At 25.4% G+C, this 24,142-nt stretch overlaps 3 protein-coding genes across 3 annotated transcripts; 2 read left to right on the forward strand and 1 right to left on the reverse strand.

The window, feature by feature from the left end:
• Window positions 1-1,447: 1,447 nt before the first annotated feature.
• EAE97_007450 (uncharacterized protein) lies at window positions 1,448-2,280 on the reverse strand (the record flags this gene model as incomplete). The annotated part of the gene is made up of 3 exons (XM_038877965.1): window positions 1,448-1,664; window positions 1,728-1,850; window positions 2,036-2,280. The coding sequence occupies 3 exons, from the start codon at window positions 2,278-2,280 to the stop codon at window positions 1,448-1,450; spliced, it is 585 nt and encodes a 194-aa protein (XP_038731450.1).
• Window positions 2,281-5,231: 2,951 nt separating this feature from the next.
• Window positions 5,232-6,199, forward strand: EAE97_007451 (uncharacterized protein; the record flags this gene model as incomplete). The annotated part of the gene is made up of 3 exons (XM_038877966.1): window positions 5,232-5,556; window positions 5,604-5,846; window positions 5,904-6,199. The coding sequence occupies 3 exons, from the start codon at window positions 5,232-5,234 to the stop codon at window positions 6,197-6,199; spliced, it is 864 nt and encodes a 287-aa protein (XP_038731451.1).
• Window positions 6,200-13,871: 7,672 nt separating this feature from the next.
• Window positions 13,872-15,299, forward strand: EAE97_007452 (uncharacterized protein; the record flags this gene model as incomplete). Its single annotated transcript, XM_038877967.1, has 1 exon — window positions 13,872-15,299. One exon carries the CDS (start codon window positions 13,872-13,874, stop codon window positions 15,297-15,299), a length of 1,428 nt encoding a protein of 475 aa, XP_038731452.1.
• Between the last annotated feature and the right edge of the window lie 8,843 nt (window positions 15,300-24,142).

A 24,142-nucleotide genomic window follows, 5' to 3' on the forward strand; every position in this document is an offset into this window, starting at 1 on the left:
CCGATCAGTTCATCAATCGTCTAACTGATCACGAATCTAATATCACGCTATCAATACTTTATATCATACCTCTCAAAACGGGATACCAGCTGTTCAAACACACTAGTCAAACGTTTTGGCTTGGCTAGGTTACATTCTGCCGAAGAGCCAAGCCGGATGATAAGTTACTCTCCACAATAAGAAGGTCGAATTGTTATCAACATCTGCTGCATTGATAAGGACTTTCCACATCTGGAAATAGAATAATCGTTGATGTATTGTTAAGATAACCTGGGAATTTCCCAATTATCGATGGGTGATATTCCAACAGTTATTTTGACTTTACTTATCTTGTCTAATCATTCATCTAATCTATCCGAGCTGAAATTTATATCTTGGCATATGAGTTAGCTCAAAAAAATGAGATTGATTGGTTGTTTTAAGAATCCAGTACCACAGACGAAACTTTGAAGAGACATGATATTCTAGCTCGACAGTGAACGGCTGAAATCACATCGTAACAAGATGTTCGTGATGTCCCGAGGTAGCGGATCGGGCAGATGGAAAAGATAAGTGGTGTTGCCCATGCAAAGTAGAGGCACAGATGTGAATGATAAAAAGAGGCAGGTAGGTAAAAAATTTTTGGTCAAGAGTTAGTTCAGTCTTTTCCCTTAACTCAGGTTTATGATGTGACCAAATCCGATAAATTTGCCTCATGGATCTGTATAATTTAGCTTCTAGAAGGAAATATAACACAGACCATATCTCGGACCCGACCTCTTTTGAGTGATCGCGTGCGAACTTCTGTAGCTTTCGTTAATTTCATAGAAAATGATGCAATTAGCAACTAATCCCAAGTCAAAGATTTCCAACAAACCAACAAAGATATAACATTGGCCCCTTTCATCTGTTGGATACATTATTGAATATCTTTAAATTTATCGGAGAAGGCACCAACCACAGAGCCCTGGCAACTAGCCAAACTTCCGTGCGCAACCCCTCATACCCACGCTGAAATCTCCACTCCCCCACTTGTGGCAAACATAACTCTTGCGATAGGATTAAATTACAGAATAGATGCCAAGATTTAGCTAAGAGAACTTTTTTAGGAGGTTTAATGCTCTCAAAAGTTTTGCGTCTCGGGCTTGAGTCGGGTAGGATATACTTTCTACACTAATGTGATATATTGTGGAGATCACCCCCATGTTGAAAGAAGATGCTTGTTTACATGGGTTAGAGTAAGCGCCAGAATATTTTGATTGGCAATTGATTACGAGGCGCTTACTCTAATCAGCAACGTCCGTGAGGAGTATAAACCTTGAGTTGGGATTTCGCAGCTCTGAAAGGATGAAGATCAATCATTCTATACGGATAATCGACTAATCACTTCCTACGGCGTCTGTACCTTGTTCCAGGTTTTAAATTTCTAATCCATTCTCTCTCAGCTAAAGAGCCCTTGCATCTAGCCTCATCCCACGGCATTGACTGGAATATTTTCTGGTGCAAAACATCTATCAATAGCCATTGCATTATTTCCCCACCAATTTGGAAATGCCGCATTAGGAAGATTAAGACGAAATACCATAACTGTTTGCATCAGTTGTGTGCCACAGTCTAGACCAACTCCTAGAAGGTAATTGTACTTTCTGAACCAGACGGGATGGTAGCGATAGACGTAGCCCATACTTCTCGATAGTTAGTATGCGGATCACTTTGAGGGAGGAACGGATGTGAGGAATTGTACATACAAGAAAGTTGAAACAGCGGCGCTAGTCATCAGATTTGTAGTTTGATAAACTGGGAACCAGGTAGCTCCAAAACAAATCAATGTCGGGTTAAATCTCTCTTCAACCTTCCATTGAGGTTTCCATCTATGGGCTAGGTACGTGAGAATGACGAGTATATGATTTGAAGTAGTAAAATGAAGAGATTCCACATCCAATTACAACCCAAAATGTAGAGCAAAACCAGAATCGAAATGTGACAATGGGTTCTCTGTAACGAGTTACGGGTATCAGTATAAATCTTTTGGTCTTTTGTTCCGGCAAGAACTTACCTAGGATCACTATGCAAGTCAACTGTCTTGGCCACCAATGGAATAGGATAATCTTTGAGACGAGAATCTATAAAGACATCATTTTCCCCTGGTACAATGATTTTCTCGTCAGAGATATCTTGGAAATCATTTGAATCGATGGCTTCAATTTCAACATCTGCAGCCTTCTTGTCGGAGATGGGGGACTCTGTGGAAATTTGAGATGCGGAGTCCCCTCCTACTGGATGTACATTGATAGTATCCATAATGCAGACAAGGCTGCGAGTAAAGAAGAATACACAATCTCAACAATAGTTTGAATAAAAGATTCCTTGGGAATTGTTTCTACGGTATACCTTTATATACCCCGCCTTTGTGTTATCTCAAAAGCCTTATCTAACTGACTGAGGGGCTTGCGTCACAGCGGCAATTTGAAATGGTTGCAACCATCAGATTACACGCTTTTCTAATGCAGGCGAGATATCGAGAACTTCAAAGACTCGTGGATATTATCATTCAAGAGTGGATGTAGTGGTCCAAATAGGTAGCACACCCGAAGATCTACAATTATCGATAGATTCGGTAAACCATGCCCTCTGGATTTGAAAATTCATAAAATTAATCCTGCTGCGAGATAAGAACCCGAGGGGCAAAGAATTATGCCTTAGAGCTTGCAATACCCTTGACGAATCTCGGAATGAGCATTTGCTCTTGCACCTTCATAGAAAAGACATACCATCCGTTTACCCGATACCAATCACTTTTGTCACTCATCTTGAAAGTGTACAGACAGTTTTGTTACCATCTTCCACAAAGCTGTCACAAGATGCCCTGCAACCACATTCCTATGCGGAACTCGAATGCTAATAAACTTACATCTATGCATGCAGGTGGGCAAGAGCAAGATAGGAAGACAGTGATATGGTTCGCAACAGTGGGGTGAACGAGCAGAAAGCCGTAAATCAACCGAGCTCCGCACCAACGGAGCGGTACCATCAAGAAAGTCATCGGATAAATTCTCATGAATTGACTTGAGATCGTCAGTTTTAGAGCCATTTTCGAAGAATATATTATACAAAATAGGCAGGAGTCGAGTGCGCCGAGGAATCGATGATGGAAAGTAGATATTTTCTTGACGCAATTGGTTGTTACACGGTAAAAGATACTGTAGAAGATAACGAATTATCATGGGCCAAAGCTCGAGGCCAAAACCCCGATTGAAGCCGCGTTTCTCGTGATAACAGATCTACTCATCGAAATATTAGCGAGGACTACACGGCTCAAAGTCTGATGGGAAAGATACCTGGCTGGATCATTCTTTGAAAGATGCCATTCTCGATATAGAACAGAGAGCGAGGAGTACTTGATGGGATGAATCAGCTATAAGTAGTCATCACTTCATCAATTGTAACAGGGGATACATGTGAACATCGGCATGACTCACTTACTACGCGATGTCTTGGAAAGGGGCGGACATGTTATGTATGGCTAGATATATTCCCAAGTGAGGATTCAGTCTGATTAAATGTATGTGATATTGGCTATGACTATGTAGCTTGATTAGATTGAACCAAGATCTAAAGCTCTGCGAGTGGGAAGTGGCAGTGATGGGGATATACCGCGCCAGTGCACGTACCCCGATCTTCCAACGACATGTAATGTTTCCACTACATTCAGACCACGGTGACAGTCTTTTGTAGTGGCGAAGTGCTTCTCATAGCTGGGCAAGTAGAATATGCCTCAGATTTGACAATATGTTGTAACATGCAACTACACGTCTAGTGGTGTTTGTGAGCGCCCAAGTCACAATCTTATGTGCTATCACCAAAGATAAGATCGATATCGCTCGCTGCTTCACTCCCTTGTAAGCGCAAAGACATACAAACATAACGATTGCTTTATTGATGAAGGCTGGTAACTTCTCAAGGTTTGAAAGTAATCGTTGTTTGATCTTAGAATTATCCAACAAGAAATGTAATGGAATTTTGGCAAACTACAAAATGATTTTCAACTGGCAGCGATTACATCTAGATTGAGTGACATTGCTAAATCACATGGCTTTTGGTGACTTAAAGGAAGGTAGATGTAAGTTCGTAGCAAGAAATTTAGAAGAACGTGCCAAAGAAAAATTAGGAGCAGAAGCACTCAATCTCCTAGTCAACAGAGATCGGCTCTGTAGGTTGGAATCGGTTTGTTGAGGTCGGAGAAGATCAGAAAAGGACGACTATTTACATCCGAAGTGAGACAGAATCAGTTATCCTATTGTTTTTCATGAACCCGGCTGGATACTGTATTGCCCGAGAATATTTCAAAGTCAGAATCCAGCGCCGATGTTAATATGGAATGAAGAAAGCAGATATATGCCGTCTTTCGTTCGTGAATTATATGATGAGAATCATATTACTTTACAGCATCCTTCCAAAATGTTCACAGTTCACAATTAGGCATGTCTTTGTCCTGTTGACTGACCTCATGGAAGTCTACTTTGCAGATAACCACAGTCCTTTCAAATGACCACAACCATATTACAAAAGTTTCCTAGCATCTTGAATTATAAAGGGGATTGGGAATTCATCTTTTTGTTCGACCCTGGCGTGTAGATACCATATATAATGTGAAATTCTATTTACCAAGTGACAAACTACAATCTCCAACCCTTCAGGGATTTGTTCTCTTCATAAACAACCATCTTCTGGAAAGAAATGTATATCTCACTTAGCATCTGGCATTCACTGAGTGTCCTTATCATCATGTCTCCAACAATCGTGAAAAGACATCGCTAGGGCAACGTAGGCAAAAGGAAACACATTAAAATGTTGTATATACATGAGACTGAGTAGTTGAAAGTGAGAGATCGGAACAACCTTTCCCCCTTTCATCAACAATCGGGCATCACGTGGAAGCGGGACAGATAAAAAATTATCAACCTTTGTAGTTCGAACCTGTCCCGTGTTTTGGAAAAGATTTTTTCTCTGTTTATATTCGACCTCTGATTGAACTTCTCACTCTTTAAATTTCTTTCTCCTACAAGTTTCTGCGCTCTCCAATCTTCTTCTCAATACTTGCTTCTTTTACACAATAATTTGAGCACTTGCTCTGCTTTTTTGCAGTCTGTCTTTTAGAGCTTCTTGCTTTCAATTGCTTTTAATACCTTTGAGCTTTTCGTCTTCTTTGATACCTTTTAATCTGATACTTTATCAAATACGCTTCTTTCAAAATGGAGTCCGCTTATGTTGTTACTCGCGAACAACATCTCTTCTTTGAGGAGAATGGTTACTTAATCATTACTGATGCTCTCAATCAGAAAGAGATTGAGAATCACAAACTCTGGGCACAAGCTGCACATGATCTCCCACGAGTCAAGGAGTCCTGCGAGTATCTCCAATACGATGAGATCAACAAGAAAGGAGAACGTGTGCTGTGCAGAGTCGAAAATTTTACGACTGCCGTCCCGGGCTTTGACTCACTTCTTCGTGGTATGAAGCTTGTCAGCATCGTTAGCCAGCTGGCCAATGGTCACATGGTTTTGTTCAAGGATAAGTGTAAGTTCAGCTCTTCTATCCCTTCAATACTTTGCTAACTTTTCAAGTGAACTACAAGTTTGCTGGTTCTGGTGGATTTGCTGCACATGTTGATCGTGCTGGCTATGGTGCCTTCAGTAACCTTAAGCACTTGTCTATTGCCATCGCAATTGATCCAGCCAACCAAAAGAACGGCGGCATGGAGGTGGTCTCTGGTAGCCACAAAGTGGACATCCCAATCAGCTCTGACAAGACTCTTGAGAAGAGTTGGGTTGAGTCTCAAGAATGGATTCCAGTTAACCTTGAACCTGGTAAGACACTTCCCCTCATTCAAATGGCCAAAATCAAGACTAACAGAATCTGTACAGGTGACATCCTCATCTTCGGAACCTCTTTCGCTCATAGGAGTGGACCCAACAACAGCACCGATGATCGTCGAGTTCTCTATGCTACCTACAACCGTGCAGTCGATGGCGACAACCACGATGCGTATTATCTTGAGCGTTCCAAGAGATACCCATCCACCCACAATCGACTTCCCGGCGTTGACTACATCAGTGGATCGAAGAATTATGCGTATGGTACACCAATGCTCACAATCGAGGGATTGGTTGAGCCAGCAGTTACAAAGGAGCAAGACGGTGAAAAGGAATCTTCTGACTGATGTAACAATTGGTAAAGATGAAACTTGAATTGTGATAATGAAGAATTGTAATGACATTAGAAGGCGTTCTTTGAGGGGACGGACTTGTCTTCATTCTCCATAGTTACTAGCATAGATCCGAAGGTTATTCTAGCCAGCGTTCGTTCGTGTTCCCACTTGGGTATGCTGGTTCTTTAAACCTGGCCTGAATGATAATAATACAAGGTCAATTAACAAAACTGTCTCAATTCCCAACCTGATTGATATAAAATGAATTGATACGTGTTTACATAAGGGAGATGGCATCTAAGCTGAGTACCCAGGAACTCATTGAGAGATTCGCTGTGTAAAATTATACATCAAACCGTAGTAAGACAGGACAAGATAATCAACGTTACTTGATATGAAAAGGTGAAGATATTATTGATAGAGAGAATAAAGTGTACACGATCTTAATTATTCCAGTTTATGTATATGAAAATGTTGGAAGAAAGATGAAAGTTGTATGTAGTGAAGTTTCAGTAGATGTTGCCTAGAGCCACACATTCTGACTAATTAGCTTGTTCAGCCACAGGGATGAGCTTGCCTAACTAGCCCTGGAGGTACCTAGTTAGGTAACCTCTGCGAGAACAAATAGTTTATTTCAACCAACCATCATTAATTTCACTCATTGATATTGGGGAAGAATAATTTGAGAATTATTTGAGATCTCTACCTTTATACTCGAAGCTTCTACCCAGCAAAATCACGTATTGATCCTGGGACTTTCTTCGAATGACAAACCAAATCTTAAGGACTCTCTTCTTACAGGAATCTTGAGAGACGATGATGAGAGATTCGCGGATCAATATCTTTCTACCTAAGTCATATTATCTATACTCCACACACAAATGAACTGTGCAGACGTACCAGTCTTGAATATGGAATGAATGGAATAGCACGTACACTTCATTGTGGCATTGCGGTAAATTCGATGGATCATCCAGTGGAATGTTGATATTACAGCTATGAACAATGATTCAAACGACGAGTGCTAGAAGCAATGTTTTCTGCAAGAATTCAATTTAGATACTGTGGGACCTACGGGTAGCGGCGAGACTGACAGTGACTATAGAGCTGAGTGCTTATATGAAAACTCATAATGTAGTTTAACACCGAATGGCCTATATCACCGAATGGCTCATTTCAAATACATATAAAATTCGTCTGTGTGTAATTGTACACTTTCTTTATTTATTGATAGAATTTTTTGAAAATTGAATATATAAAATTTAATTATAAGAATGTTATAAAAATCTAATCTTTTTTTGAAAATTTGAATTAATATAAGAATTATTATTAAAATAAATTTTTTGTAATGAAAATCGTAACATTTTCAATTTTTTATTGAAAATAATAGAAATATTTATAAAAAAAATAGATTTTTAAAAAATTGAATCTTTATTATTATTTATATTCTTTTATTTTTCAAAAATAATAATTAGTTATTAAAATAGGAATATTTAAAAACGATCAATTTTGGGTTATTTTGAAATGGGCTATTCGGTGATATAGGCCACTCGGTGTTAAACTACGTTAATAAGTCCACTAAATCACTTATTAATATCTTACTAATTAAGAGATATCTTGATGACTAATGTATGTATAATATAAAATTATATTAACGTGGTTTATTAGTGAGCGGGTTATATTAGTGAATAGATTACTTATTTTATATATAAAATTCGTTTATATAACGTAGTTTATCAGTGCGTGTATTATATTAGTATGTATATCACTTTTACCTCAATTTACACTCTTCAATTTCAACACGTGATTTATCAATCATTTATTATATAATCAAATAATAAAGAAGGGAGAATATTTTTAATTATTAAAGCTATTAAAAAAAACAAAAAACTCTCAATTTAGAAGATTATTAAGTTATATAATATTATATATATAATATTTATTTGAAGAATAAATAGAATAATTCCTATAATTAAATTTCAATTATAAAATCTGAAATTTATTAAAATAAAAGAATAAGTGATTATTTTATATATTCTTAATATAGATTCAAAAGATTTTTCTTTTAAATTTAAAGGGATAAAAGATATAATAAATTATATTCTCAAATCGAAAAAAGAAAAAATTATTAAAAAGCTTTAAATATATCGATTTATAAAACAATATAAAGAATTAAAAATGTGTTTTAATTATATTTATAATTTTCAAAAAGTTTTTTATAAAAATTCTAAATTTTTTAAAAAATGATTTCAATTAATTACAAATATATAAATGAAATATAATATTTTAAATAAAAATTTTTATAATTTCAATAAAATAGGCTTTATAATGAGAATTATATATATAATAATAATTATTATTAATATTGAAAAATGTAATAGAAGTAAATTAATATAATTAGATAATTGAGAATAGGCTATAGTAATAATATATAAGAATAAAAAGAGTAAAACTATTCCTTTATTTCTAATAATTTAAGAATAGGTTTATTTCTTTAATTAATATATTGAAATTGATTTTTCTATGGATTGGATTATTAAATCTATATTTAATAAATAAATAAATAATAAGATAGATTTAGAATAATTAAAATACTTTAATAAATATATTAAAAATTAAAGAAAGAGTAAATATCAAATATTAATATTAAATAAATATAAAAACTATAAATTAATATTATTTCAGAATTATTATAAGAAAAATAATATTAAATATATATATTTATTATTATATTCAAGTTATTTAATTTAATTATTTAATATAAATTGTTTTAATAATTTAAATATTTATATAATAATCAAATTAATAGATTTATTAAAATATATATTAATTATATTTCAAAAATTAAATTCTTTATAGTTTTTAAAATTATATACAAGGAATCAATTATTTTTTAAAATATAAAATCAGGATTTCAAAAATAGATTTAATTCTATTTAATTTTGAAATTATATTTTCAAAATTAGATATTTGAATTTATATATTTATTCCTTTTTCTTTTAATTTAAATTAATAAATCTCTTAAATTCCTTATAATTCAATTAAAACTCTTTTTCAATCAATATTAATTAAATCTTAAATAATTTATTATTAATTAAGCCTATTTATATTTATATTTGAGATTATATTAATTCTAATTAAAAATATAAAATAATTAGTTTATAAAAATATATTTTTGAATATAAAGATTTATATATTTTAAATAATAAATAAGATATTAAATAAATATTAATATATAAAAAAAACCTAATTATATTAAGAAAAAGTATTTATTAAATAAAAAGTTTTTAATATATTATTTCAATAAAAGATTGATATTTAAATTCAATATAATAAATATTAAAAAAAGAATAAATTCAATAAAAAAGTATTTTCTATTTAATATTATAATAAATACAAAAAGATAGATTATAATATAAGAATCTATCAAAATAATATAATAGATTCTAGATTATTAGATTCTGAATAGTTTTAATTAATTAATTCAATTGTTGTTAAATAATATGGGTTTGAAAGTATAAATTGAGGTAAAAGTGGTGCACGCACTAATATGATGCACGCACTGATAAACTATGTTATAACTATATACTTTTTTTATTTATAAATATAATTTTCTGAAAATTTAATACAAAATATTTGAATATGAAATAATTTTAAAAATTCAATTAGTTTTAAGAAATTCGAATTTATAAAATTGTTATTATAAAAATAGTTTTTTTGTAACAAAAATCATAACAATTTCCTTTCTTTTTTAAAAAATAATGAAATTATTTTATAAAAATTAGATTAATAAAAAATCTACATTTTTGTTATTTTTTAAGATCTTTTATTTAAGAAAATAATAATTGATTATTAAAATATTAATAACATGTTTTATTACTAAGTAGATTATATTACTGAATGAATCACTTTTACCTCAATTTACTATTTTAAACTTATATTATTCAATAACAATTGAATTAATTAATTAAAACTATTAAGAATCTAATAATCTAGAATCTATTATATTGTTTTAATAAATTCTTGAATTATAATCTGATTTTCTATATTTATTATAATATTTATTAGAAAATATTTTCTAATAGAATTTCCTTTATTTTAATATTTGTTATATTAAATTTGAATATTAATTTTTTATTAAAATAATATATTAAAAGCTTTTTGTTTAATAAATATTCTTTTTTAATATAATTAAGTTTTTTTTATATATTGATATTTATTTAATATTTTATTTATTATTTAAAATATATAAATCTCTATATTTAAAAATATATTCTTATAAATTAATTTCTTTATATTTTTAATTAAAACTAATATAGTTTTAAATATAAATATAAGAGAATTTGATTAATAATAAATTATTTGAGATTTAATTAATATTGATTAAAAAAGAATTTTAATTAAATTATAATAGATTTGAGAGATTTATTAATTTATATTAAAAGAGAGAGGGATAGATATATAAATTCAAATATTTAATTTTGAAAGTATAATTTCAGAGTTAAATAATATTAAATTTGTTTTTTGAAATTCTAATTTTATATTTTGAGAAATAATTAATTCTTTGTATATAACTTTAAAAGCTATAAAGAATTTAATTTTTGAGATATAATTAATATATTTTTTAATAAATCTATTAATTTGATTATTATATAAATATTTCAGATTATCAAAATAATTTATATTAAATAATTAAATTAAATAATTTGAATATAATAATAAATATAAATATATAATATTATTCTTTTTATAATATATTTAAAAAGCTTTTGATTTATGGTTTTTATATTCATTTAATATCAATATTCGATATTTGCTTTTTCTTCAATTTTTAATATACTTATTAAAGTATTTTAATTATTTTAAATTTGTTTTATTATTTGTTTATTTATTAAATATAGATTTAATAGTTCAATTTATAGGAAAATCGATTTCGATATATTAATTGAAAAGATAAATTTGTTTTTGAATTATTAAAAATGAGAGTATAATTTCATTTTTATTATTATTATATATAATTATTGTAGCTTATTTTTTATTATTTAATTATATTATCTTACTTTTGTTATTTTGTTTAATATTAGTTATTATTATTTTGGGATATATTATACTTATTATAAAACCTATTTTATTAAAATTATAGAAATTGTAATTAAGAATATTATATTTCACTTATATATTTAAAACTAATTAAAATTATTTTTTAATAAACTTAGGATTTTTATAGAAAATTCTTTAAAAATTATAAATATAATTAAAATGTATTTTTAATTCGATTCGATATTTTACAAATTAATATATCTAAAGTTTTCTAATATATTTTATATTTTTTGATTTAAAAATATAATTTGCTATATTTTTTATTATTTTAAATTTAAATAAAAACTCTTTTGAATTTATATCAAGTATATATTGAATAATTATTTCCTCTTCTAATTCTATAAGATTATAATAATTCACTCGAATTTCAATATAGAGAGTAAAATTATTTATTCTATAATTGAATATTATATATAATAAATTATATAATTTAATAGCTTTTCGAATATTAAGTTTTTTGTCTTTTTGAATAGTTTTAATAGTTAAAAATATTCAAGCTTTTTTATTATTCGATTACATTTCAATTGATTAATAAAACACATATTAAAATAAGAGATCAATAATTAAAATAAAAGTGATTCATTTGGTGATATGATCCACTCGGTGATAAAACACGTTATTTTAAAAAACTTAATTTAGATAGTTTTCGAAATAATCTGTTTACTAATATAACCCGCTCACTAATAAACCACATTATTATATAATTATATAATAGTATCTCTTATCAAATTGATTTATAATAAAAGAAAATTATTATTAAATTAATTAAATTTGATTAGTTATACTTTCTTTTTATTATATAAAATGATTCCATAGGATTCGATTTAAATCGATCTTATTTATAAGCATAGAATATACTAGAATTTTATTATAAACTATATAAACCTAGAATATTCTTCTAAGAAAACCTAAAAAAAACAAGCAATTCTATCTCAGCTAAGCCTAGTTCTTATAAATTGACTTCAATTCAATTCTTATTATATATATTCGATTCGTTCCTAAGTTTAAACTGACTAGATCTTCCACTATTATTATAATAATAATTATTCTTATTATTATAATATATAACCTCCAACAGCTTGTATCGATCCATTGACTGAAGATGCTAACAGAGCCGTGTTGACAATGGGAGGAGCGTGGATATAAACCAAGCAAAATATACAATGATACTTGGTATGTTCCTTCGGCTTCAGTGTTTGTAGTTCTCATTGTTATGGTTACCAGAAGCCAAGGCTACGGGATTATACTGACTACTTGCTATGCTTCAGATGCATGACTCGTTCGGATGTCGTATCGAACTTCGGGCTTCGAGAACCACATCAGTATCGGAATGCTGTTCTCAATGGCGAAGTATCATTAGGTCTATCGATGTAATGAGTGTAACTGCCTATCGAGAGCGAAGATAACAAACATGTCCTGGAGTAAAGATGGGTAGGCGATGCTTCCGAGGACCGCACAAAGAAAACGCATACTTCAAACACCGTTGTCTTGTAGACATTGATACCAGAAGAACCGAAAGATACGGTATCTACCTCGGCTACTCCATTGGGTATCGGTGCTTTCTTTCGGGAATGAGGTTATAACCAGAGAAGTTATAACGCACCCGCTACTGGAGTCCCAGACTTGAGTTCCTCAGAATGAAAGTGGTTCCATATATAGGTACCATTAGACTGTCACATCTGAGCTCCCTCGAAATTGATTTAAATATGAACCTTAATTGGTAAGTACCTCTTCGAGCCACGTTCCACATTGATGTTGTGTCATTTCGGCCATCCAACAAAAATTAGGGCCAACTACTACAAGCAATCAGTATTATACCAGCGTACGAGGTCGGTTCTGGATATTCAAAGCTTGTGCCACTACCCCTCTACACTCTTTTGATCAGCTGGCGAAGGATCTACAATCATTGATGACCACATAAATGAGTCGGCTAAGTAGGGTCGGCCAAGTAGTTTCTCTATTAGTTGGTGTATCTACATACATGCCATAGCGCGAAGTACTCAATATATTGCATCATAGTCTAATGATGGGGATTCAGCTATCTATGGGGTCACTTCAAAGTCTGAGGTCATCCAAGGTAATTGACCTACTCTCACATGTCATAATATCTGGCACATAGGACCTCCGCACATCTGAATACTCATAAAATTGTCGGACATTCAAAAGTAATATGAATCTCGACCCTAGAGCCGAGATCTTGCCTGCTCTGTTCGAACTCTACCATCAAAGTTGTTCATCTGGATGAACTCATCTCGTGCCATCAATCTCCTTGTTCTGAGATAATGTGGTCCCCGTTTGATAAAGCTCCCTTTAAGAGCACTATTTCTTTTCTGCATTGTCAATTATCACAAAAGCATTTCCGGAAACGATAAAAAGTTCCTGAGCCTTTATCTTTCACAAAGATTTGACTTGTGCTTGTTTTCTTTGTGAATTTTTTGCCAACACAACAAAGACATCAAGTCCGAGTACAGCTTTTCATGAAGTCACTTGTATTGAAAATTAAAATACGTTAATATCGAACAATTACTCTCGTTCTTACAATTCTTTGAAACTTTACTATCCTATGCCTCATCATTAAGTCAAGATGACGGAACAAGTGATAGATCCAGCTAAAATTATTTTGTCATTTAAAGATGAAGTATTAATCGTTCAGGGTCATAGACAAACATATGAACAACCAGACGACACAGCTCTTGAAATCCTCGAAAAGGCCCTTCATGATGATGCAAGAGGGCCACCAAGAGCTCCTAGTGGAGATCTCAAAGACACCAATCTCCTTCCATTTCAACAATTGTCCTTACTCGATATTCAAAGGTTCTTGTCGTTTTGCGGTCCAGTGAATGGTCCAGATGAATCTGTTGTCTACAATGAAAGAATAGGCGCCAGCATTCTCAAAGTAACAGATGCTTACCTCCGCCAAATATGTCTATTCGTAAATAGCCATTCGCCAACTCGAAATAATCGCGATGATTACCCAACAGTGGCTTACCTACCTCATGATTTCTGGGCTCCACCGACTGATCCGCCTACAGAAGAATACATAGAAGATAGGGCGAAATTTATAAGGACGAAGGCACATCTCCCACCTCAAAGACTTAGAGCTCTTACCCACTTGTTCATTCATATCACACCTTTTCCAACGAAACTCTCTGTGAAACCAGACAGTGCCTTGATAGTGGTAACGCCCAGAGCCGCTACAATAGAGTATTTCGACTATTTAGATCATCCCGATAAACATTACATAATAGGTGATATTATGAATGTGATCTCTCGTGTGGATCCAGATCGAGATACCACGTGGCTTGAACTCGCAGATTGGAAATGTAGAACTGGAGAGAATTGGGGAGCGTGTGATGTTTCGGATCGACCCTCTATAAGATTGAGAGGAAGTCAAATTCATCTCTGTACAGATGCACTTGGTCAAGCTTTTGGACACAATGTTCGTCTCGATTACCCAATGGCTCCCGGGGAATTGATGGGTTTCTATGGCACAGAATACGATTTTGTGAATTGGAGAAAAGCAATGATTATTGCGATCGATCTTTATCTTGGTTATTTCTCAAATGTCATTACGGACCGTCAATTTAAACCTAGAGTGAAGAGAATCTTTGGTCATCGTCCATATAAGGAGGGGGAAAATCAACCTTGGATAGACGATGCGAGACAGAGAAGAGGGGGTGCTCGATGGTTACATTTCAATAACAAAGTGTTTAGAAGATTTCTACCAAGAGAGCTGGCGCAGTGGAATGCATCGAATATTTGGAGAGGACTTGATGAATTGGAATTGATCAAGAAAGCTAAGACAAGAGAGGGATATGCTAATAGGTTGGGTAGATATGATGATATACCCACGGGTGCAGAATTGGGAGAATTTGGGAAAGAGATGAAGGGAAAAAGGACAAGAAGATTGAGAAGATGGTTAGAAGATCGAGATGTTGATGAAGGTAAAAGAGTCACTCGTTATCATCAAGACATAGAGACGATCGGATGGACAATTGGTGGAGGAATCTAGTAACTTGGTGGATGAAAAGAGGGGTGTAAGGGCTAGTTTGGATATACAAATCCGCACTGAATCCACTGAATATTCTATACTTTTTGAAAGCAGATTTTGAATTTATATTTGGATATCAAATCGCGGATTTTATTGAATAATCTATATTTCAATAAATTTAATATATTTTGAAATAGAAAAGGGATAGATTATTTTAAAATGATATTAAATAATTCATATTTTCTAATAAATTTATATAAAAAAATGAAAATACAAATTAAAAACAAGAATTAGAAAAAACTAGTTTTGTTTTCAATCTAATAAATAATCTATATTTTTTTAGATTTTTATAAATCTTTTATTTTATATTTATATAATATTATAATAATATTAATATTTCAAATATCTAAATTTATAAAGTATCTTTATTTTTCTTTAAATTATTTCTAATTTTGATTTAGATTATTTTATATTTCTATTCTTTATATATTAGAATATATATAATTTAATTTAAAAGCAAATTCTTTAATATTTTTTTTATTATATTATTAGATTGTATTATTAATTTAGATTATAATAAATCGTTTTTTTCTTAGTTATAATAAATAATAATAAAATTAATAAAACTGATCAATTTATTTCTATTTTGATATATAATTTAGTTTTTATTATTAATTCTTTCTATTTTATTCTAATTTTAAAAAAAAGAATTAATATTTCTAGTGAATTTAAAATATAATCTCTTTTTGATTCTAAATACTCTCAATATTATCAAAAACAATTATATATATTTCTATATATTTTTCAATTTTCAATCGATTTTTATTATAAAAAGATAAAATTATAAAATTTTTAATATACTTTAATTAATTAAAAACTATATATATTTTTATATATTATAAATTAGTATAGAATTATATATAATATAATTAAAGCTTTTTCTTATTCTGAAAAAACAATTTATAAATACAAAAAATATTTTATATAGATTTATTTATTAATTTATTCTAATATATTTTAAAACTATTTTATTAAGTTTTAGATATTATAATAATATTATATTTATTAATAATAAAACTATTAGATCTAATTATATAAATCGTTTTTTCTCGAATAACAAAAAATAAAAAATATTATAAATATTTTACAAATTGTTTAAATATTTTCAATAATATTTTTATTTTAATAATAATATTTTTTAAAGATTAATCTATTTATTTCAATTATAAGGAATATATTATACAGAATATTCTTATAATAATTACTTTCAATTTATAATTTTGTTATATATTAATTGACTAAAAAGATTCTATAAATAATCAAAAAATGCTTTTAAATACTTTGATTTCAAAAGATTTATAAATTCCAGAAGATTATTATTATCTAAATAATATAGGATATATAAATACTAAATAGATTCTTATTTTATTTAAAAAAATAAAATATTATTTATAAAAACAATTAGAATCTAATAAAATATCTAAAATATTAAAAAAACTTTTTAATTTGTAATATTCTTTTTTATAAAATAAAATTGAAAGAATCTTTAAAGTATTCAAAATGCGTTTTTTATTTTTAATATAATAATAAAAATATTTATACATAATTCAAATATATATTGTCACGGTCATGGACTAAAGAGCTCCATTAGGCACGTGATAGTAAGCCCTCGGGCCTACCGTGTGCCGAAAGGAGCCTGCACACACATATAAATTGTATAGTTTTCATAAGTTTAGAAGAATTAATGAAAAGTCTTTGTGCTACATTTCACCTAATTGATTCATTACTAGTATCTACTTTAACATATATAATTTATGTTTTATATATTTTATATAACTTTATTTAATAAAATAGTTTTGAAGAAAATTTATTCAAAGTTCAATTTGATTATATTATCAATTATCTTCTAAATACTATAAATAATATAATAATAAATTCAAGTAATAATAAATTAGATTCTATTTCATTTCAATCTATAAACTATTTTCAATAAAAAATTATAGAAATTATATAAAAAGATTATTATAAAATAAAAAGAATTTAAAAAATATAAAATAAAGAAAAATAATATTGTTTTGAAATAAAATTTAATAAATATATATAATTAAAATAAAAAGTAATTATTAAGATTTCTCTATTTACCATTATTTTCTACCAAAATTTCTAATATTTTTTCGAATTCTTTTAAAAATTGAAATAGATTTTCTTTTTATTTTATATAATAAAATAGATTCCAAACTCATTTATATTTTATTTTATTTTTAGGAATTCAAAATCCATGTTTTTTTAGATTATAATTTTTATTAAAAGTTTATTATTTTTTAGATTTAAAAAACTTAATATTATATTTTCCTTTTAATTTCAAAATATTAGAGTTCCAAAAAACAAGATTTCTTTAAATAATATATTATTAATAATTAAATATTTTATAAAAAAGTTTATTAAAATATAAATATACTTTATTAATATATTAATAATTTAAAAAAATAATAAATAAAAAATAGAAAATAAAAAATAATTAGGGAGAAATAATTAGAAAAAAAAAAAAAAAATCTATCTAAAAATTTTTTTTATTTATATAAAATTCAAAGATTCTTTATTAGTTTTACTATTTAGATTTTTCAAATTAATTATAAACTACTCTGTATTAGCTTTTCAAACTTTAATTTAGATCAAGATTCTAGAAAATTCAATTATTTAGATTTATTTATTAGTATTTTAAAAAATCAATAAATATTAAATTATTTTTATACTTATTTTAATTCGCAATTAATATTCAAATCTTTCAAATCAATCTTTTCAAGTTTTCTAATTTCATTATTATCTTTTTTATTTTCAGATTTCTTCTTTTTCTTTTTCTCTTTTTTTTCTATATTAATATCAATTTTCTAACTCTCAAAATCTATTTCAGAATTATTTGATTTAGATTTTAATATAGGGTTATTATTATTTTGAATAAGATTTTTTATTTTCAAAACTTTTCTAAATAAAATTAATTAAAATCAGATTTTTTTTTAAATCTATATATTAGAATTATTATATTTCAATATTCAATTGAATTTATATAATTATTTTATTTTATTTATTCTTTAATACTTTTAAATAATTAGAAATTTTACAAAATATTTTTAAAATATAAGAAATCTAATAATTTTTTTTATCTTTCTCTTTTTCGATTTTTAGCTTTTTAAAAGTTATTCTTACCTTTTAATCACATATATTTTTGACTTTTTGTTTTTATGAATACTCTTTTTGTTTTTCTTATATTTTTTTTTATTAGATTTAATAACTCTCAATATTTTTTTAATTCTTTAAAATTTAAAAGAATTTCAATATTTTCAATATAAAATTTATTATAATTAAAAGCATATTGTTTATATTTGTAATATTTTTGGATTTGAAATAATTATATTTCATAAAAACAAATATTATAATTAATTGAAATATATAATATATAATATATAAATCCATAAATATATATTTCTAATCTTTTAATTTTTAATATTTATTCCTTTCGAATTTTATTTTTGAAGCTTTTTAGATATAGATTCCTTAAATAATTAAAATCTTTTTTATAATAAATTGAAATAATTCAAATATAAATCTTAAAAATTTTATATTCCAGATAATCCTATATTTATAGTATAAACTACAAATATATTATATAAAAGAACTATATTATATATTAATTTCGAAAAGGGATTAATAAATAAATAAAAACTAAATATAAATAGAAAATTACCTTTTTTTAAAAATAAAAATATAAAAAAAGTTTTAAAAATAAAGGTTTAAAGTATAAGAAAATAATCTAAAAAAGGAGAAATAAAAATTATTAAAAAAGTTTATTAATAAAAAGCAAAAAGTAAATAAATATATTTTTGTTTTAAGCTTCTTTTTTATTAATTAAATATAGCTATTATATTATAAGAGATTAAAAAGTATTAAAAATCAATTGAATTGCTTTTGAAAAAAGCCTTTTTTTAATACTTAATTAAGGAGATTTTGAATCAATTTATACATACAAAAAAGTATTAGAAATAGAATACTATTACTCTTATAATAATTCAAAAGATAATTGAATCCTTTATAATTATTTATTTCAAAAGTATATTTTCTATTCTTTTTATTTATTAATTAAATAGATTATTGATTTAATTTATAATACTATAATATTATATATTTCATATAAAGAGATAAACTATTAAAGATATTAATAATATTTTTCTTTAAAGAATAATAAAGTTAGCAATCTTTGTTATTAGTGAATATTACATTTTAAAAGATTAAACTTTACTATTTTCTTACTAGCTATTTCTTATTAGCTGTTTCTCACTAGCCATTTCTCACTTGCTTAGCTCTACATACTTATTTTATTCATTTTATACATCCTTAATTAATAAACAAATATTAAAAATATTTATATATTATTAATATTAAATAAAATAATAATATCAAGAAATATAATATTAATATTTAATTAAATAAATATAAAGATTATATTAACAAAAATATATAATAAAGAAAACAGAATTATCAAATCAAAAGTTATTAAAGCTTAAAAATCATTCTTTATTTATAGTTTGTTATAAAGAAGCAAATAATGTATGAATTTCCTTCCCTTTCTTTTTATATTACTTTTTAAGCTTTCTACAAATCTTATCCACAAACTCTATTTGAAATAGGCCTATATATATAAATATTAGCAATTCATTATAAGATTGATATATAACAAACACTAGATATTATAAGAAATTAATAAATTTAAAAACTATATTAATTTTTAGAACCTTATATTTATTAAAATAATTTTATATAATTATATAGTACATTTGATATTAGAAAGATAATAAATTATCAATTTGAGTATACAAAATATTAAAATAATTTTTTGATTTATTAAAATCTTTTAAAGATTTATTTATATAAAATAAACTATCTACAATTTTAGAAAAAATAGTTTTTCAAAATCTTTTTAATAATATATAGTTTATAATAAACTATTTATATTACTTTATTTCTAATTTTAAATTAATTAATAATGAAATATATTTCAAAAATATAAATCTTTTATTTTATATATTTCAAAATTATATTTATTTCATCTTTTAGTATTAGAGTAGATACTAGCAATGAATCAACTAGATGAAATATAGCACAAAGACTTTTCATTAATTCTTCTAAACTTATAAAAACTCTACAATTTATATATATATATAGACTTTCTTTAATATATAATAAACCTGAGGGCTTATTATTATATATTTAATAAAGCTTTTTAATTTATAATCATAATAGAACTCCCCTTTTTTATATTTTATATCCCAAGAAATAATTGTTTATTTCCCAAGGCTATCTAGATAATGTATAGTTGTATTACAATGTGCTTGTATCTTTATTATATTCCCAAAAGAAAATTCCAATGTTTTTGTATACTATAAATAATTCAATATATAAACAAATAATCTTTATATATTTTATTATTTTATTAATAAATTATTATATTCCTTTACAAAAAAAGCCTTTTTTTTTCAAAAAATATATTTATTTGAATAGTATAATTCTTTTTAGTTTTTATTTATTTTATAATAATTACTTTTTAATCTAATGATATTATATCTATCATATTATATTCAATTACTGATTCAATAGGATTAATTATTTCTATTTGCCTTTATTATTTCAAATATATTATTAATATTTTTTCTAATAACTTTTATTATTTCGATAATAGTTCTTATATTCTCTATAATTATTATTATTACTAAAAGAAAGTCTACATTCTAATACTTTTTCAATATATCCCTGATATTAATCTTATATATCAAATATATATCTATTATAATAACACTTTAACCCATAGTACAAAAGAAACTGCGGGCAATATAGTTGTGATCTAATAAAAGAAATAATATATAAAGAGTGTAAAGGCTTTCTTATAAAAAAAGACTAAGCATAGAGGTATTTATAAGTTTCAATTAGTAGAGGAGTTGTATTTCTTAATAATAAATAGATTAGATCGATTTAGTGATTTAATAAAATATTTTATGAATTCTTATTAATCTATAATCAATTTTCCTTTATTTAAATATTGGATTTACAAAGCTAATTTATTAAATATATAGAATACTCTATTTCTCTTAAATACTATTATACCGGATTTTATTATAAAGCTTATTTCCATAGCTGATTCTAATTATAAAAGTGAATTTATAGTTTTTATTATTTATAACCATATAATCCTTATAGATATATTATTATTACTACTAAATCTAGTTTTTGAATTAATATCTTTTATTATATCTATATAATCAATTACTTTATTTATAACTTTTTAACCTAATATATTATATATAATAATCAATTTAAAAGATTACACTTATTATCAATTTACTATCAAAATATTAGATATATCTATTTTTAAGAATTATATAAAATATAAATAATATAAAATCTAATTTTCCAAAAAATCTCTTTTCTTTTTCAAATCTAATAAAAATGAGTTTTATATTAATAAAAATAATAAAAAGGATAATAAGAATATTTAGATTTTTTATTAAATTTTAGAGGTTTTATAACATATTATTATCTTTTTCAAAATTCTAAATAATATTTATAATACTTTGTATTTAATATATCATAATATTATTAGAATTTATTATTTATATTTTATTATTCTATTTTTTTTTATTCCTTCTTTTTTTATTTATAAAATTTCTTAGAAGTTTTTTAAGCAAAAAGTCTTATTATCTATTCTCAAAGCTTTACTTATATTTAATTATTAAAGTTTAGATATTATAAAAGATTCTCTATTTATTTCAAAAATATTAGATTTGAATTAAAAGATTTATATAGAAGAATTTAATAATTAAATAGATTTTTCTAAAAAACTTTAATAAAAAAATAAAGATATTAATCAATTTTATAAAAAATAGTAAGATATTATTATTAAGTTATTAGAAAATCAATCTATTAATAATATTTTTGAAAAAAGGAAAGAATAGATTAATAAAAATAAAATTGATATATTAATAAATATAGAAAAATAATATAATAATAATATAGATAATATTTACTTTAGAATTCTTTTCTCTCTAATTAATATTTTAGAAGTATAATATTAAAGATTTAATTTTTGTTATAAAATTCTATCATCAAATTATTATAATAATGATTTTATAATATTATATTTATATTAATTATAAATAAATTTTTATATAAAATAAAGTATTATAAAAAGTTTAATATCAATTTTATCAATCTAATTCTAATAAGAATTCAGCTAATATTAATTCCAAGATTTATAAATTGAACCAAAGACTGTTAAAAAATATCAAAAGAAAATGATTTGTTTAATAATTATATATAATATATTAGTAGATAAAAAATTATATTTTTATTTTTATTAGAATAGAAAATAATAAAGAAAGAAAAGACTTTAGTAGTTGTATAATAATAGTAATCCTTAGTTGAATATATAGCATAATCCTATTATTTTGTAATATTCTTCTTTTTTTTCTTTGAAATTTGTATTAATAATTCTTTCTTTTTATTATATTCTTCTAATATTTGTTTTATATTTTCGAGATTATAAAAAATCTCTTATATATTTTTTATTAATTGATAACCTTTTTATTAAATTAAATATTAAATATCCCTTTTTCTTTTTTTATATATTATAATTTTCTTTATCTTGTACTCTAAATATCCATCTATTTCTTTTAATAGTAATAAATTTATAATATTTAATTATTTATATTATAATTCTAGTAGAAAAATATAAAAGATATTATAAATTTTATAGATAAGTGGTAATTTGAATTTATATACTTAATTATTATTCTTTATATTTATTATTATAAAAAAGCTTATAAATCAATTTGAAAATTTCTTCTTTAATTAAAATTGCTTAATGTTTTATATATTTAATATTATCTTATTTCTGATATTATATTAATACAAAATTATATTTTTTGCTTTTACTACTTTTTACTTAATAGCAATTTATTAAAATTCTTTTAGTTTTTCTTTTTTTTTGTTAAAAAAGGCAATTTGCTTATATATTATTAGTATTCTTCTTATAATATTAATATTCTTATTAATATAATAAAAAATAAATTAATATCTATATATTATTTAAAAAAAAAAAATTTATTATATTATATTATATAATATTATATATAAATTCTATAAAGAATAATAATAATATCTAATTATTTTACTAATAATTTATATAATAAATAATATAATAAATTAGATTTTGATTTTGTTTTTTAATCTGTTTATTAATTTATAAATAAAAATATTATCAAAAGTTTTTAATGAATTTATAAATAGAATAGAAAGTTATTCTAAAACTTACTTACGAATTACAGCTCTCTATTTGAAATAATATTCTTTAATACTTCGAAATCCTTGAATATATTTTATATTAATTTCTATACAAATTTAGGCAATATAATTATTTTATTTATAGGAATATATTAGATAAGCTTTATAAATTTATTAATAATTATTAAAATTGTATTATAAATATATTTATTTAGTTTTAAAAAAAGCAAATTTATAATAAAATCCATAATTTTTTTTCTATAATTTATAAGATATAAAAAGGATCTATAATTTACTATAAGATTTATATCTTTTTATAATAATTTATTAATATATTATATAAATTTTAATATAATTCTTAATATCTTTTTTTATTAAAGATTAGAAATACTTTGATTTCAGAATCTCAAGGGTTTTCATAATACCTTAATATTTACCTATAGAATCATTATAATAGGTTTTCAGGATTTCTACTTTTAGAATAGAATTTGACAATATATAGGTATTCTTATTGTGTTTAAGAAGTCTATTAATAT

This window comes from Botrytis byssoidea, assembly GCF_014898295.1.
Source record: "Botrytis byssoidea strain MUCL 94 chromosome Unknown BBYS_014, whole genome shotgun sequence".
NCBI classification, from domain to species: domain Eukaryota; kingdom Fungi; phylum Ascomycota; class Leotiomycetes; order Helotiales; family Sclerotiniaceae; genus Botrytis; species Botrytis byssoidea.